This window comes from Mytilus californianus, unplaced genomic scaffold, assembly GCF_021869535.1.
Source record: "Mytilus californianus isolate M0D057914Y unplaced genomic scaffold, xbMytCali1.0.p SCAF_13, whole genome shotgun sequence".
Classification (NCBI taxonomy): Eukaryota; Metazoa; Mollusca; class Bivalvia; order Mytilida; family Mytilidae; genus Mytilus; species Mytilus californianus.
Genome location: NW_026262615.1, coordinates 22,784,916 through 22,803,321, shown reverse-complemented (window position 1 = coordinate 22,803,321; position 18,406 = coordinate 22,784,916). Strand labels below are relative to the sequence as shown.

General features: G+C 32.2%; 1 protein-coding gene across 1 annotated transcript in view; it reads right to left on the bottom strand.

Annotated features, from left to right (window-relative positions):
- The window catches only part of LOC127723900 (uncharacterized), a 196,600-nt gene that overhangs the window by 159,125 nt on the left and 19,069 nt on the right, over nt 1–18,406 (bottom strand). Inside the window, exons 2-4 of the mRNA XM_052230616.1 lie at nt 7,410–7,761; nt 6,992–7,039; nt 5,921–6,039 (exon numbers count right to left, since the gene is read on the bottom strand). Coding sequence (XP_052086576.1) covers nt 5,921–6,039; nt 6,992–7,039; nt 7,410–7,761 — 519 coding nt within the window. The remainder of the gene's footprint in view (nt 1–5,920; nt 6,040–6,991; nt 7,040–7,409; nt 7,762–18,406) is intronic.

Here is an 18,406-nt window from a genome sequence, read left to right as displayed (position 1 = left end):
ATTCAATAAACCAAACATAGTTGACCAATTGCTTATAGTTTCTAAGAAACAGTCTTAACCAAGAAAACTTAACATTGACCAATGAACAATGAAAATGAGGTCAAGGTCAGATGAACAATGCCAGACAGACATGTACACCTTACAATCGATTTATGCATTAAATATAGTTGACCTATTGCTTATAGTATCTAAGAAACAAACTTAACCATGAAAACTTAACATTGACCAATGAACCATGAAAATGAGGTCAAGGTCAGATGATACCTGCCAGACAGACATATACACCTTACAATCCTTCCATACAACAAATATAGTTGATCTATTGCTTATAGTTGAAGAAAAACAGACCAAAACACAAAAACTTAACACTGAGAAATGAACCGTGAAAATGAGGTCAAGGTCAAATAAAACCTGCGAGACTGACATGTACATCATAAAATATTTCCATACACCAAATATAGTTGACCTATTGCATATAGTATTAGAAAAAAAGACCAAAACTCAAAAACTTAACTTTGACCACTGAACCATGAAAATGAGGTCAAGATCAGATGACATCTACCAGTTGGATATGTACACCTTACAATCATTCCATATACCAAATATAGTAGACCTACTGCTTATATTATCTGATATATGGACTTGACCACGAAAACTTAACCTTGTTCACTGATCCATGAAATGAGGTCGAGGTCAAATGAAAATTGTCTGACGGGCATGAGGACCTTGCAAGGTACGCACATACTAAATATAGTTATCCTATTACTCATAATAAGAAAGAAATTAACATTACAAAAAATGTTGACTTTTTCTTCAAGTAGTCACTGAACCATGAAAATGAGGTCAAGGACAATGGACATATGACAGACAGAAACTTCGTTACATAAGGCATCTATATACAAAGTATGAAGTATCCAGGTCTTCTAGCTTCTAAAATATAAAGCTTTTAAGAAGTTAGCTAACACCGTCGCTGCCACCGGGGGATCACTATCCCTATGTCAAGCTTTCTGCAACAAAAGTCGCAGGCTCGACAAAAAATTGTTAAAAATTGACTATAAAGGGCAATAACTCCTCAAGGGGTCATTTGACAATTTTGGTCATATTGCAAATTTGTAGATCGTACTTTGCTGAACATTATTGCTGTTTACAGTTTATCTCTATCTATAATAATATTCAAGATAATAACCAAAACCCGCAAAATTTCCTTAAAATTACCAATTCAGGGGAAGCAACCCAACAACTGGTTGTCTGATTTGTCTGAAAATTTCAGAGCAGATAGATCTCAACCTGATGAACATTTATTTTCCCTGTCAGATTTGCTCTTAATGCTTTACTTTCAGAGATAAAAGCCAAAAACTGTATTTTACCCCCATGTTCTATTTTTAGCCATGGCGGCTATCTTGGTTGATGGGCGGGGTCATCGGATACATTTTTTAAACTAGATACCCTTAGGATGATTAAGGCCAAGTTTGGTTTAATTTGGCCCAGTAGTTTCAGAGGAGAAGATGTTTGTAAAAGATTACAAAAATTTACCAAAAATTGTGAAAAATTGATTTTAAAGGGCAATAACTCCTTATGACGTCAATTGACAATTTTGATCATGTTGACTTATTTGTAGACTTATAGTTTATCTCTATCTATTATATATTCAAGATAATAACCAAAAACTGCAAAATTTCCTTAAAATTACCAATTCTTGGGCAGCAACCCAACAACTTGCTGTCTGATGCATCTGAAAATTTCAATGCAGATAGATCTTCACCTGATGAACATTTTTACCCCCATGTCAGATTTGCTCTTATTGCTTTAGTTTCAGAGATATAAGCCAAAAACTGCATTTTACCCCCATGTTCTATTTTCAGCCATGGTGGCCATCTTGGTTGATGTGCGGGGTCATCGGATACATTTTTCAAACTAAAAATATACCCTTAGAATGATTTAGACCAAATTTGGTTTTATTTGGCCCAGTAGTTTCAGAGGAGAAGATTTTTGCAAAAGTTAACAGACGACGATGACGACAAACGCCAAGTGACGAGAAAAGCTCACTTGGCCCTTTTTATTAAGGATGGACGCCAAGTGATGAGAAAAGCTCACTTGGCCCTTTTGGGCCAGGTGAGCTAAAAAGGCAGGATGACAATTTATGTAAAAAAATTCAGGATAAACTAATAAAAAAATAAGGCAGGACCAAATAGAGTGAAAAATAAAAAGGCAGGACAGAGATTACAACTAAAAAAAATGCAGGACAATTTTTTCATCCTAGCCATCCCCCCATAAAAATCAAATGGTAGCTCCTGTAATCTCCTCTATCACTCGACATATAGCATGAAACAATCAATCAATATCTTTCCAAATTGAAATTTTTTATCATGAAACTCATGTTTTAAGAACAAGTTACCGCTATTTTTTATTTAATTTGATTATCAAGGAAATTGGGTCACGTAGGATATGAATTGAAGAGAGGTTTTGTTGTTGTTCATTTAATGATTGTTTAAGATCTATGATTATATTGTTTGTTAAGATGGATGAACATTTAACATTGTGCTGAATCATTATAAACAAAGGAGACCTGATTTATTTCTCAATAAAGTGTCACATTCGATCAATTTCAACAATAAAACATATGTTTCCTATTGAAGTATTGTTAAAGTGATGTTCTCTCGTTGTAATAAAGTCTATTCTACAACGTACTCATATATATTTATACATATATATATATTGTTATATATCAGTATGTATGGTCAGATTATGTTTCTGTGTGTAAGAGAGAGTTGTTAATTCCCCTTTTGCCAGTATTTTGTATTTTTGTTTGTGACGTCTTCTTTGTCTGATTAAAATGTAGAAATGGAAGCAGATGTGTTTTTATCTGTCCATATATATAATCGCCTCCATCCTTGCTACCAGAGCTATTCCCCAATTCTGTAACAATATATATATATATATGTATGTCTGCCTACATGTATGTGTAGTGGCAACTGTAAATTATACCTATATATATATTCTCTTTATATATATTCAAAACAAAAATTGAGATTTTCGTCATTTCATGATTTCTAATTTTGATAAAAAGCTCCCAAGCCTTGTTTTAACTTCTATATATATCTAACCTATGGCAAGCTGTTTTACTATTATATAACACAAGTCTAAATTGAAATTATACATGTATATCAATGCTAACTTCAAGATATCTCATTTAGTTTATATAGTTTATAAGAAATCTTAAAAAGTTTATAAGATATCTTATAAAGTATATATAAATAAGATATTTTATAAAGTTTATATCTTATAAAAACCAAGGATTTGTATAGTAAAAACCTTCTTACTGTACACATCCTTGTAAAAACTAGATTATATAAGATATCTTATATTAGTCCAAATAATTATGACATCTTGAAAGGCTATTTTATTTTTTTGCTGTGACGCCTTCCTACGACGTCATAATTATTTGGACTACTATTTATATATGAGATATCTTGAAGTTAGAATAAATAGTAAAACGGCTTGCCATACTAACCGAATCAAAATTAGCCTAAGTATTCTTATTGTAATAAACTGATACTCTGTACAGTATGCCAAGTAGTTTTTTCGTGAACTGAAGCCGTAAAAATTAAATTGATACAAGGCTTTTCAGTAGGATGATATTTTTATCTAGCAACAGAGCTTCGCGCCTGGGCCAGAAACCGGAAATTCTTTTTATAAGTCCCAGACCCATTTCGGAAGTTTACCAAAGTTTCGTGTTTTTCACTGTGGACTCAAGTTGTCCCAAGAGGGTATTCTCTTTGATATGTAGCAGGAACAATTCTGTTGGAGATTCGGGGATGCGGACCACAGCTTATTCTAGTTTTTTTTGCTTTTTTTTGCTTTTCAAAAACATGATCTATTTACATAATTAAACTATTTTTAAGTTTATGAGGTATCTGTCTTTCCATAATTTGTCATATTGTTGGTTTGCCTTACCATAGATATAATAGCCATAGATAAAGTACTGGACCCACATCAAAAGCAGATGATATTTGCCGAAATTTATTCACCCTCTTATTATATACATGTCACGCTTGGTGTTAATTAGCCTTCATTGGCAATTGCCGTCGATCGATATCTAATAAATTGTGAATCGGGAGACTTTTAAACACACGAATGTGTTACGTAATGACTTTTAACCATAATAAAAAAAACGACCTTTTTTTTTTAACTCTGCCAGGTCCAAAGCTCGGATAAAATAGGAGGGAAGTCATGAGAAGTAAATATTGTAAAAGCGCAAATGTCCTATATAAAAAGCGCAAATGTCCATTTAAAAAAGCACAAACGTCCTATGATAAAGCGCAAACGTCCCGCGCCGGAATTGATATATAGCTGTATTTATAGTACGAATCACACCTCCTCTAACACAATTTTAAGAAGGAAGAGGGAAAAACCATGAATGACACAGGACAAAACTCCTATATTTTCATTTTATCATAGCCATTATAACGCTTAATCTATATATTGTTTACTTCAAAAATGAAATCGACAATCAGATTATACCACCATCTATTTAATAGCAAAACAAGCACAAAAATGGTAAGCGGAAAGGTATATAGAAGACACAAATTCAGAGACATGATTGTGCTATTTCCCAATTATTTAATGTATTCAGTGTGTCCACTACATACGTTTTCTTCACCAAACGGCGTTTAAAAAGTTTATAATGTATTCCCTTTTTTCTCTTTATTTTCTAAAACTTCGTGTTACGACAGAAAGTTTCGACACTTGTAAAAATCTTTTTTCTTTTCTAAAAAATAATAATTTCTTCTTTCTGGCATAAAATATGATTACACTATTTTGAATCTCGATAAAAAAGAAATTTCTTTAACTCGCCATAGAAAAATTCGACCAGGTTCGACCTCTTAACCACGTATACCATCAGTAAACGATATGTCTCCTCTTGTCAATCATACAGGTCTTATTTTCCGAGTGCAACCGATGCAAGTGCTATGACAATTTAATTTTACATGCCTGTTAAGTCCATTTTCCATGATTTCTCTATTTTATTATTTCAACAACAGCATAACCTTTTCATTTGTTGACCGATTTTCTCCAAATAAATTACAATCCGAACAACTTTTACAACCAGACGCTTTATATTGCTCCCGCGTCACGGCATATTATTACTTGAGACAGGTAACGCATATTAATTATCGGTTGATAAGACGAGTGCCCGATAATTTAAATATAATTATGATAAGTCATTAGTCTATTGGGAGGATGTCGGCAAATATCATCTACATCATAGGCCACTACGCGCAGTGCCCTGCTTTTGATATTTCAAAGGAAACTACATGGGGCTCAGTGTGACAAATTCTGAGTACTTTATCTATGGCTATTATATCTATGGCCTTACGGAACACAGAGGCGGTTCTATGATTTTGAAAAAGAGGTAACGTTCAATAGATACACAAAAAGGGATTCATGGAATAGCCAAAAAATCGTACCGCACATTATAAGAGGGTGGTAAAGTGTTATTGTCGTGCAACGTGTTTTGCCATTTTTATTTCACGTGCAGCCGTGAAAAAGGTTCGTTATTCACCGTGTTTCGTGAAATCGGTAAAAAGATCAACGTCCAAGCGGAAATTTTTAATTGTTCGTTCATCGTGAAATGGCAATTTTATTTCGCGTTCTTCCGTGCAGATATCCCACTTTACGCCCCTCTTATAACAGATCACGACTACTAGAAAAGGAATCTACTTTGGCCCCGAAAAACCCCGCTTATCAAAAGTATCAATGACAATGTCCCGCGATGACTCCAATACAAATTTTTATTACAGGTTTGAAATCAGAGACATAATGCTCTGGTTGAACTGAAAGTCACAAACATGATGTCAGACTGAGATGATAACATGTAATCTCGGATTCATAAATAAGATGTTTATAGATATGTACTCACCATATTTGAAACATTTGCTGCTTTCTGCTTGTATACAGGCGAAGAATGGTTTGTTAATGCGTCGTCCCATTCGTTATCAATTGTTATGTTTCCTTGAAATTTTAGCTCTTGAGGTAGAACTGTATCAAAAAAGAAACAAATCATTCACAGGCCATGGTAGCACATCATAGGGTTTTTGTTTCATAAATGGTAAAATGGAAACCAATGACATATATAGGCAGGAAATTTTGAAGCTCAGGGGAGAAGAGGATGATCAACCAATGGACATTATATGTCTCCGAATATGTCACTTGATAGCCCAACGGATTCCTTCTCTTGATTCATGAATACACATCGGATGTCGTGTTATTACTCTCGTTTCATATTATAAGTTAATGCATATATTTACTTATGCAACAGAAAGGAAACCAAGGCCATTGGTAGGACTAATGAAGTCAGTATCAAACAAACAAACAAAACTTATTTAATTCCAGAAATTCGAAAGTTCGAACATCGTGAATAATCAAAGACGAAAACAATTTTTTTTCATTACTAACATCAATCAATCAACAAATATGATAATCTCAACTCTTCACTATAGCCAATCAATCAATACATACATATGGAAATCTCAACTGTCGAAAGGCGCATCTGGTGAATTAAAATTGGTACCGTATATGTTATTTTCACTAACCAATCAATCTATAAATATGTAAATCTCAACTCATCAATATCTAATCAATAAATAAATATCTCACAAACCAATCAATCAATATATAAATCTCACCTCCTCGATAACCAATCAACCAATAAATATGTTAATCTCAACTCCTCACTAACAATTTATTCAAGTTATCAATATATTAATCTCAACTCCTCGATAACCAATCAATCAATAAATATGTTAATTTCAATTCCTAACTAACCAATCAATCAATAAATCTATTAATTTCAACTCCTCACTTACCAAGCAATCAATACATATGTTATTTTCAACTCCCCACTAATGAATCAATCAATAAATATGTTCATCTTAACTCCTCATTATATATCAATCAGTAAATCAAACAGTGAACCAGTCAGTTTACTTACCAGGTGTCGTAGTTGTTATTGTCGAGACCGTCGTTGTCTGAACATCCGCTATAAAATTAAAAAAATAAGATATAATGATTATTAAAACTGATCAATCTGTAATAGTTCGAAAACCTCAAAAATATTACAAAAATATTAATTGTGTAGAAAACTTCATCCGGTTTTATGCAAATTCTAGAGATCTCCTACTTACACGACAATCATTTAATTATTTTCCCTACAAAGTCTGTCATTCGTTTTCCGACAAGACGCTGAGCACTTATTTTCTTTTCTTACTCATATCTATATATTTAATACTTTGACTCTCAGATACGGGTTTGAGTTAATTTGACGAATACAAGGCTTGACAATGAAATAAACTAGGTTATTTACATGTAAAATATTACAAATTAAGTACTAAGCAATTATTCCTACTCACAAAGACTTGTGAAATAAACAGCTACTGCTATTGCACCACCGACAACTATTAAAAGTCCTATGCCTATGGCAATAGCTATAGCTTTTCGAGACTTCGACTTTGATGTTGAATCTGATGATATACTCCCATGAAGATGCTGATCGGAACCCGTTCTCTGCGTTTCTCCATAATGGTAGCTAGACATATATCCTTGATGTGGTTGAGGAACATTTTTATGATCCCAAACATTGATGTTTTGGTGTAAATAGTCTTTTTGTCTATAATCAGGCCTGTATATATCATCTCTGTGGTAGCCTGGATTGTCGTAAGAATTTTTATCACGGTAATGGTGGTCTTTGCCGTGTCGATGCTCCTGCGAAGAGAAAACAGTTATCATATGTGTTGTCTTGAAATTGCTACTTGTTTATTTTTTTGTTTAAAAAGATTGTAGCCTTGCTCAAATCATTTTGTATTTTCTTTGTTTTGGTGCTTTGCATTTGCGCCAATTGGCATTTCATTTGCGCTAATTATACGGGTTAATAGTATGAATAATAATAATATGTTTATTTTTCTACTAAGTTTATGTTATTTATATCCTCCGTTCTCCAACATTACAAGTTACCCCTTTCGAGCAGGATAAGTTCCTAAATAAAAAACAATAAGGCTAAAACACAACACCAACAGCTTTTGTTTGCATCATAAAACTACGTGTATCCCAATCATTGCACCTATATGAGGGTCTGGAGGGGGTCCTTCATTTCTGTATATATTTTATCTTTTAGCCATTATTCTCTTTTCTTTATATGTTTTGCCCATTATTCTCAATTCCTTATATTGTAGCACCCCATTATTCTCTATTCTTTATTTTGGTCCACTTTTCTCTATTTATATTTTCGCCCATTATTCTCTATTATACTTAATGAATAATTGAAATCAAGATGTTTGCGTTATAACGCAAAGGTTCGTGTTTTTTCGCAAATGTTTGCGTTATAACGCAAAAGAGGGACGAAAGATACCAGAGGGACAGTCAAACTCACAGATCGAAAGCAAACTGACAACGCCATGGCCAAAAATAAAAAGACAAATAAACAAATACTAGTACAGATGACACAACATAGAAAACTAAAAGACTAAGCAACACGAACCCCACCAAAAACTGGGGTGATCTCAGGTAGGTCACATTCGTAAAAAGGGAAGGGTATTGTAATTACGACACAAGGAACATATCCGATATCATCTGTGAAACGGTTATTTCATAACGGTCAACCAACTCGTGATGGCGTCCGTAAAATTTACGAAGGGATGATTTCAACTTCACCATTATAACGCAAAGGTTTGCGTTATATCGCAAAGATAGGAAGAAAATTATAAAAAAAATTGTGTGGCGCTAATAGGCTTCCGTACTATTCTGTAAACCCCATAAAGACCCTTTTAAATAATTTATTTATTTATTGAATTTAAATGCAAAGTGAGTTGATGCAATAAACAAAATAATGTCAATACAGTATTTAATACATAACAATAAGAATATGTGGTATGATTTCTAATGAGACTATTCACCAGAGACCAAAGGAATCTTATCATATTTAACAACTTCATGTTGAAAACATGACAAAATAGAAAAAAAATTCAAACGGCAATACGAACAGCCTGATTTATACACAAGTCTTGTCTCCATTAATTATGCACTGGATTAAGTTAATTTATAGAAAATCTTTTAAAAATCAAGAAATATATACTTTGAAGTGAAAATTTGAATTTGAGCTAGCTAGCAACCTGTGTAGTAGCCAGCACATTCTGACCCGTTTTTCTGCCGTCTTTTACTTCCTTTTTCATGTTTTAGTGGTCATCCTGTGCAATTTTTCTAACTGTGTATTTTTTTTGTGCCACAAATGACTTAGTTATAGGCAATCGTGTACTAAGTCAGTTCATCTCTGGACCATGTGTTGGTTATTGTTTGTTTTAGTTTGTTGCGTCAAATTATTTTTGGAAGGAGTCGGTGTCGGTGCATGGTTTGTGCGTCAAGTTATTTTTGGAAGGAGTCCGTGTCGGTGCATGGTTTGTGTGCTTTTGTTCAGCCAACAATCTTTGATTACTGCTACGCTTCATATGATATGTAATATGTAGTCATTATTTTGTTAAAATTTAAAAATTGAAAATAAACATTATAGTTTGGCATGACTGATGTGTAGATTGCTAGATTAAATAATAGGTCAAGAATAATTCTGATGGTAAAATGAATTCAAACTGGACGGAGAGTATGATTAAAAGGCATGTTTTTATTGGTGTGCGTGTGTCTTTACGACGTCTTTGTAAATTTTTTGTCAATATCTCGGTATGCGATCAGTCTTTATAACAGAAATTGTCCTGTACACGACTTAATTGAAGAAACAGTCGATTTATATGTAAGAATCAAAAAGTTTCCAGAATTTTCTTTAAAAATTTGTCTGAAACTTTGAATTGTTGTGCAACTTTCTGGGTGAATGGATATTTAACAAAACAGAACAACAATACATGCTTTTTTTGTGTTGTTATGTATTATTGATTAATTTTTAAATTCTCCTTTTTAAAGACTTTTTATAAAATTCAAAATGTTTAAATTACAAAAAAAAGTATATGTTTTTAGTTTGGGATTAAATTTTTTGGGGGGGTTTTAGATATAGATAAAATTGAGAATGGAAATGGGGAATGTGTCAAAGAGACAACGACCCGACCATAGAGCAGACAACATCCGAAGGCCACCAATGGGTCTTCAATGCAGCGAGAAACTCCCGCACCCGGAGGCGTCCTTCAGCTGGCCCCTAAACAAATATGTATACTAGTTCAGTGATAATGGACGTCATACTAAACTCCAAATTATACACAGGAAACTAAAATTAAAAATGATACAAGACTAACAAAGGCCAGAGGCTCCTGACTTGGGACAGGCGCAAAAATGCGGCGGGGTTAAACATGTTTTTTGAGATCTCAAGTTCTCAACCCTCCCCCTATACCTCTAGTCAATGTAGTAAAAACAAACGCACAACAGTACGCACAGTAAAACTCAGTATATGAGAAGTCCGAGTCCGATGTCAGAATAGGAAAAGAAAATAAACAAAATGACAATAATACATAAATAACAACAGACTACTAGCAGTTACTGACATGCCAGCTCCAGACCTCAATTAAACTGATTGAAAGATTATGTCTTCATCATATGAATATCAGGCACAATCCTTCCTGTTAGGGGTTTAGTATTATACCGTCATAAAATATATGAGAAGAACATAACCCGTGTCATGCCAACAACTGGTTTTAGAATAAATGTGTTTAATTCCGATGCAAAGACCCTATAAGTGAATCAATATTAAAGCCAAAATATGCAATCTTTAATGACCTGACAACAGTATCGTAACTATATCCCTTCTTAATAAGTCTGTTTAAAGGTTTTGTAAGCTTTTGAGGTGAATACTGACATTTTTGTGCTTTGTAAAGAATATTACCATAAAAGATTGGATGTGAAATACACGAATGTATAAGATGTCTGCATGTTGAGTTATATTTACGAATGATGTCCTTGTACCGATGATAAAATTTAGTAAATGTTTTGACAAGTTTATGATATCGAAAACCCTGGTGTAATAATTTTTCAGTAATACATAAATTTCTCTCGCTAAAATCTAATACGTTGTTACATACACGAACGAATCGTACAAGTTGAGATATATAAACACCATAAGATGGTGACAAGGGAACGTCACCATCTAAAAATGGATAATTAACGATAGGAAATGAAAAATCATCTCTTTTATCATAAATTTTTGTATTAAGCTTCCAGTAGAATATATTTCTGTAATTCGTTTTTTTTTATTTTTTTTTTGTATTGTATTTCATGCCCCGTTTACGATAATAGCGGTAGTATGTGTTGTCCGTCCGTCTGTATGTCTGTTTTTCAGTCCTGTACCAGATTAACGTTTTTGGTAGTTTACCACGAATTTGTGATCACATTAATTTGAAACTTAGTAAATACACGTTTGTTAATTATGCTGTAAAGTTTTCAAATAATGTGCCAAATATTTTGTTGGTATGGTATTTTATGCCGCATCTACGATAGTAGCGGTATTATGTATTGTCCGTCCGTCCGTATGTCTGTTTTTTCAGTCCTGTACCAGGTTAACGTTTTTGGTAGTTTACCACGAATTTGTGATCACATTAAATTGAAACTTAGTGCACAAATAATAATACATACGTACGTACATTGTAGATACATTATTTATTATAATGGGTACTGAAAGGATACTTATTTTTTACATCATTCTGTATGAGTTACATGACAAATTTTGGTATTAAAACCCATGCACAAAAACTGAAGAATCAGACTTCAAGTTATTCAAATTTGCACCAAAATTCAATTTTCAGTGTGAATCATGATGATAAAGTTATTCAGTGATGATCTTACGGGGGATACCAGGATGGCTTTGACACATTTAAAGACACGCATGGCACTATGACAACATTACACATGTATCTGAACTATGCATTGTTTGAAGTATCCGTTTATTATTTTGAATAACTGATTTCAGATAATTGAAACATCAACAAAATTATATATAGATGTAATAAGTCAAGGCCAAACCCATAAATTGATTGATTGGTTGTTGCTTGCTTAACGGTCAGTGGCAAATATTTCATGCAATGTTCAGGACGACCAAACTCTCAGAGATAGTTCTCCCACATTATCAAAAGACATTGTGTAGCAAAATATCTTCTTGGAGAAGGCATTGGCTCATATCTGAATATAAATCCCAAGCCCTCAAAAAGCGGCTTTTGCTTCAGATTTAAATACCTAAAGCAAATGTGTAAGACAAAATATATAAATACTGATATAGAACAGAATGAATGTTTCTTAACATCTGAATGATGTTATTTGATTGATATGTTAAACTTTTTGATTTTGGAATTCATGGGGCCAAAAAAGTGTTTTATAACATTATTTTATTAGTATTTATGTACAGTAACTGATAATTCACATTATACTGATTTAAACTTGCCGGAGTGTGAGTTTTATGACAAATCTGTAAGCGGAAATCCCATTTAGAAAAAAAAACTAAATTGTAAATTGTAGATTATTCTAAAATTATTGAAAAAATAGATTGCACCAGAATTTAATTTAAGTACTTATTTGCATTATGACCTGATTAAAAGACACTCGGATGTGATTTATAAGGATACACTAGACCGGAATAACTGTAACACCACCAGCTATGGAATAACGTAAAGATCACAACTGCTGTATTATAGAGGGGGTGGACAGCTTTTGATGGAGGTGAGAGAAGGGAGGCGGGAGATGGGAGACAAAAAATAGGTGGGAGAGAAAAAAAAAAGATTCTATAAAAGGGAGATGGGAGATAGGGGCGGGAGGTGGGAGAAGGGTACCCTCTGTCCATCCCCTCATTACAGTCGTCTGGTAGATCTTCGATATAAAGGAAGTATGTGTCACATCGGAATCACTAGCATACTATAGCCCTGAGGTCGAGGTTATATAATGTTCTATGGTAATAGAAATGTATTATGTGTATTTTGAACATATACATTGTGAGTTATGGAAAAAATGGGCAATAATACCGTAAGTTCAAGTCGAGGTCACCGTTTGTCTTTCAGGATTTTTATTATTGACATGTGCATAGACTATGACGGGGATAAACCAGCTCCCACCACCCATGCTCGTTTCGTTCCGTGTTGTCTTTGTGTTAATTTGTTAAATTTTTATTTTATTATTTTGTACATTTATTTATTAAAAATTAAATGTGAAAGAAGTAAAAGCCTACTTTGAAAAGTCACATTTTCAAACAAATGTATATGACCGATTTTTTTTTTGTGTTCTACATAAGTTAACATAATTATATCATGAGAAAACTTCAGCTACAGCAAGAAATCACGGATATATCGAATAACATATGTCATTTTGAATTAATCAATAATTGTGTTTTCATTAAAAAAAAAAAGAAGAAAAAAGCATGCTCAATATTAAAAAATAGTATGCGCGAAGCTCATTTCTTGTAAATCACGGATGTTTCAAAACTACAAAAGAGAAGCAACAATAACAATAATAGAAAAACAAAGGATATGGGGTATCCATTCATGACACAAAATCAGTACATGCACAGCAAAAACACAAAATGAAAAGGAACAGCTCTTGTTTTGCTGTTCTTCATTTCAAAGTCACAATGAGGCCTTCAACATGGAGCAAAAAAAAAAAACAAACAAAAAAACTCTCGCCTCACTCCAGGTTTAAGATGAAAAGGAACAGCTCTTGTTTTGCTGTTCTTCATTTCAAAGTCACAATGAGGCCTTCAACATGGAGCAAAAAAAAAAAACAAACAAAAAAACTCTCGCCTCACTCCAGGTTTAAGACGGTCCCTAACACCAACAAAATATAAGTAAAATCAAACTTTACAAATATTACTACACATTGGTGTAACGTTGTCAAGGAGAGCACGTGCAGTTATTGATTTATTTGGAAATAAAAAGAGCACTTTAATACAACGTGCGGATTAATATCTAGCTAGCAATCAACATTATGAAATCTTTATGAAACATCAATGTTATCGTAATCGTATAGGCTTGTCATCTATTCGGGGTATTTCTTATTTTGCGGTCAGCACTATTAAAATCAGTGCACATAGTTTCTTTGATTCTTTATTTCTTCTTTCTCACTCCTATTTTATAAAAACAAACAATTGAAGAATGTCATTTACTTAATATATGTATTCTATGTTACAAATAATGTACAATATATATTCAAATTCAAATATATTTTATTGTTAATTAAAGACGCCCATTACAGGCAGAATAATGAAGTTGAATTCTAGGTACAAATGATTACAATGACTACACGATTTGAATACAATTAAATCTATGATTTTTTTTTTCTTTTCATATAAAATATTATATGATGAGTCAGAGCACGTAAGTGTAGTACGTGATATTTAATGATTAGCAAGGTTCAGATTACCATTTAGTTGACTAAATAACAAGCATTTTGCTGATACAATAACTTTTTTTGGAAATTTCTAATCGTCAGAATAACCTTAATCTACCTAAGTGATCTTACTGTAACAATGACTAGGCTTGTCAAATATACAACGAAGGTAAAATGACTTGATTTCAATTTTAACAATGACGAGTGATCCCAAATGATACTTTATAATTCAATTTGAGATGATCCAGGAAGAAAATTTATCCTTTCTTAGGTCATCGGTATGTATAACAATGACAAGGTGCCACTGACCCCTACAAGCAAAACAAGAAAAAGAAATTTACAACAGCAAAAAAAAATCATAAAGTAAGGCGCACTTTATTTACTTGAAACGTAAAAAGAATTCTATAAATTGGTCAAAAACTCCTACGTTTTATCATTAATGGAAGGAATCATTTTGGAATAATACTTCCACTAATTTGAAACAAACAAGATCAGTAACTGTCCTTCGTTTTGGCTTTATAATCATTGTATTTTTTGGTCCTAAAGTTATTCTAAAAAGGGCGAGATGAGACCTCATAAAACAATATAAATAGGATTTATAATTGCAAATCCAAAAAAAATAAAAATGGAAAAATCATTTTAAAAAGTATTTATATAGGTCTTAAATAAGTATCCGTTCTTTCACGCCAGATTCATAACAGTTATTACTTTACTTTACAAAAGCATTTTCAACACCTTAATTTAGAAAACGAACACATCACCTAGGTAGTCCCCCAAGCCCAAATAAAAAAACCCATAAAAACAAAGCAAATAATAATGATCAAATCAATTCAAATCAAATCTTTATATCCATATAAACTTCAATCTGGCTTGTGACAAGTAAAAACACAAAAACAGTAATAATATATATGAAAATTCATATATATTTTTTCGTTTGGGCTTGTATTATATTTTCCTTCGGGTTTATATGATCCGTTCATCCTATTTCGACTCTTTAAAATTCAAGAGTCTTTCCTAAATTGAGGTAAATTATATGGCCTTCCAAATACCGTTTCGATCCCTAACATCACTGAAGAGACATTAATTGTCGAAATCCGGATATGGTGTACAAATTTTTGCACCTCATGTTTGCGGTATACCATCTTTTCCGCAAGTTTATTGTTTTCTGTTTGGTATTTAATTAATAAATTAAGATCCATTTTTACATTTGGTGATCCGTTTATTTGGCAATCGCCATGGCAGTCAGCAGGGTTTAAGAACATCCGTTGTTCGACCTGCTAGTCAAATGCGTTTTGTTAAAATATACTTTTTCACTATTTTTGGTCTTTTGGAAAATGTTGTTTGTGCTGTATTTAGACCACTCTACCAAGAATTTTGTTTTGCATGCACACGTATAAAAATTGCGGTTTTTATCCAACGCAATCATAGGTTTGAACGTTGTTTTCAATTTAAACTTGTGAAAATTCATGTATATATACAATTAGTTTTAATCAAATGAATAACCCAAAGTCCTCTGTCCTCAGTTCTACTGATTTTGAAATGAAGGACCCAATTTATTTACTTGCGATTGTGTGATCGATTTAGTAAAAAAATCATCATTTATTTCTTCATTAGACAAATCATCAAAAATGTTTTTCCCCAAATCACCAAGATATTTTTCTCAGACCCCTATTAAATTAAAAATCTAACAAAAAAAGGGTAATGAATAAATAATAAATATAGTTAATTACAAAACCAGAAAACCAACTGTAATTGATCGACCAAGTGACAAACGTTTTGCCTATACTTGCAAATGCCCTTTTTTTATTGAATCCTTCATCTCAAAGCGAATTTTCATATTTACTTCAAATGCGAGCATTTTAAATGAAATAATATTTTGACCATAAATCATCATCAGCTTAATATCCCTTTGATATCTTTCGACTATCTTTTAAATTTTGTTAATTTATGAAATTCACATGCCAAAAGAACTTTTGATGAAATTTAAAGAACGCGGAAGTTCACTGAGAGCTTTACGCAAAATTTATCTTAAACCATTACCTATTCAAATTGACTGCGCCTGTGTAAATAATCTTGGCTGTCATCAAGTATTTTCCAGACAGACATTTGTTCAAAAAAGTCAAATTGTTGTATGCTACTTAGAAGCACCGATGACGGTGTTTTAGTAAGAAGCCACACTTTCTACGTCAGCATATTTTGTACTTTCTGCTACTTTTGTAATGCTGCATGTTTTTCTTTGATACGGTATAATTTAGGAGCGTTTGGATGCGGGTCATTCATTTTTGTATTCTTTATTTTTAAGGCCATTTTTCTCTATTCTTAATTTATTTTGACCCTTCTTCTCTATTATTTATATTTCAGATCCCCTTTAATCTCCATTCTTTATTATTTTTGCCTATTTTTCTCTATTCTTTATTATTTTTGCCTATTTTTCTCTATTTTTTATTATTTTTGCCTATTTTTCTCTAATCTTTATATTTTTTACCCTTTTTTCTCTATTCTTTTTATTTTTTACCCTTTATTCTCTATTCTTTATATTTTTTACCCTTTTTTCTCTATTCTTTATATTTTTTACCCTTTTTTCTCTATTCTTTATTATTTTGCCTATTTTTCTCTATTTTTTATTATTTTTGCCTATTTTTCTCTTTTCTTTATATTTTTTACCCTTTATTCTCTATGTTTTGCTCATTGTTCTCTAACCTGTAAACCCCATCCAGACCCTCATTTAGACTTTTTTCTGTATATATTGTTACTTTACAGATCGACATAAAGAGGAGAATGTTGGCGGGTAATTATTAAATTAGTTTAACCCATAGACATTAATGTGTCTGTACTAAATAAGGAACTGCCTTGTTTTTTTTAGGAATTTGGTACTGATGACAGACATTTGGATCGTTCTGAACATGCATGAAATATTTGCCACTGGACGTTAAGCAACCAACAATCAATCAGTTAGAAATTTGGTAGTCTTTCAAATTTATTTACATTTCTTCACTTAGGGTGATTTAGAGCGTGAGCTATTGTATTGATATGTATTAATAATCATTTTTGTTTGTCGTAAATTGACCTAGTCTTTATGTAATCTATAACAGGATGTTTTTTTTTCTGTTTTTTTTTGGGGGGGGGGGGGGGTCAATTATAGACAGCACCACAAAGACACAAAGAATCAAAAGGCAACAAGAGATGAACAAAGAGTTTTCTCTACTATATGGCTGTCAATCCTTTAATCGCCCCGAGTTAAGAAGAACAAATTGAAATAATACAGATTATCAGCTTTAATTTAACTATAAACTTTTATAATTGAAATTTCAAATAATTAAAAGAAAAATATAAAGATATGACAAAAGACCACCACTGACAATGCAAGCTTCTGACCTACGAGTAACGACGGGCGCATGTAAGGAGTCAAACTAATATTACTATCCTGATTATTACCCGGATGTAAATCATAATAATGTTATCAAGATTACTATCCTGATTATTACCCGGATGTAAATCATGATAATGTTATCAAGATTACTATACTGATTATTACCGATGTAAATCATAATAATGTTATCAAGATTACTATCCTGATTATTACCGATGTAAATCATAATAATGTTATCAAGATTACTATCCTGATTATTACCGATGTAAATACCTTAATTTAAATCATAATGATGTTATCAAGATTCAATTCAAATTTTTACATCAAATTGTAGTTTCGTGTTAAAAAACATATACTGCGCTATAACTACTTAATATACTGCAGTATTCAATAAATATTTATAGAAATTAAATAAAAAATTCAATACTAAAAAATAAATTGGTTTAAATCACGATTCACATTATACAAATGCTAAAAATATACTTTTGAAAGTTTTACAATCGATAAACCTATTTGTAACTGTTAGATTTTAGTTTTTATATTTGATTTTGGTTGATTTAAAAACTGTAATGTACCAAAAGATCGACATCGTGCAGTTTAAATGTAATATTAAATCAAATTTATATATATTCTAAATAGTCCAAATATTTAAGACGAATCTCGACATAGATCCTGGAACATTTTTTC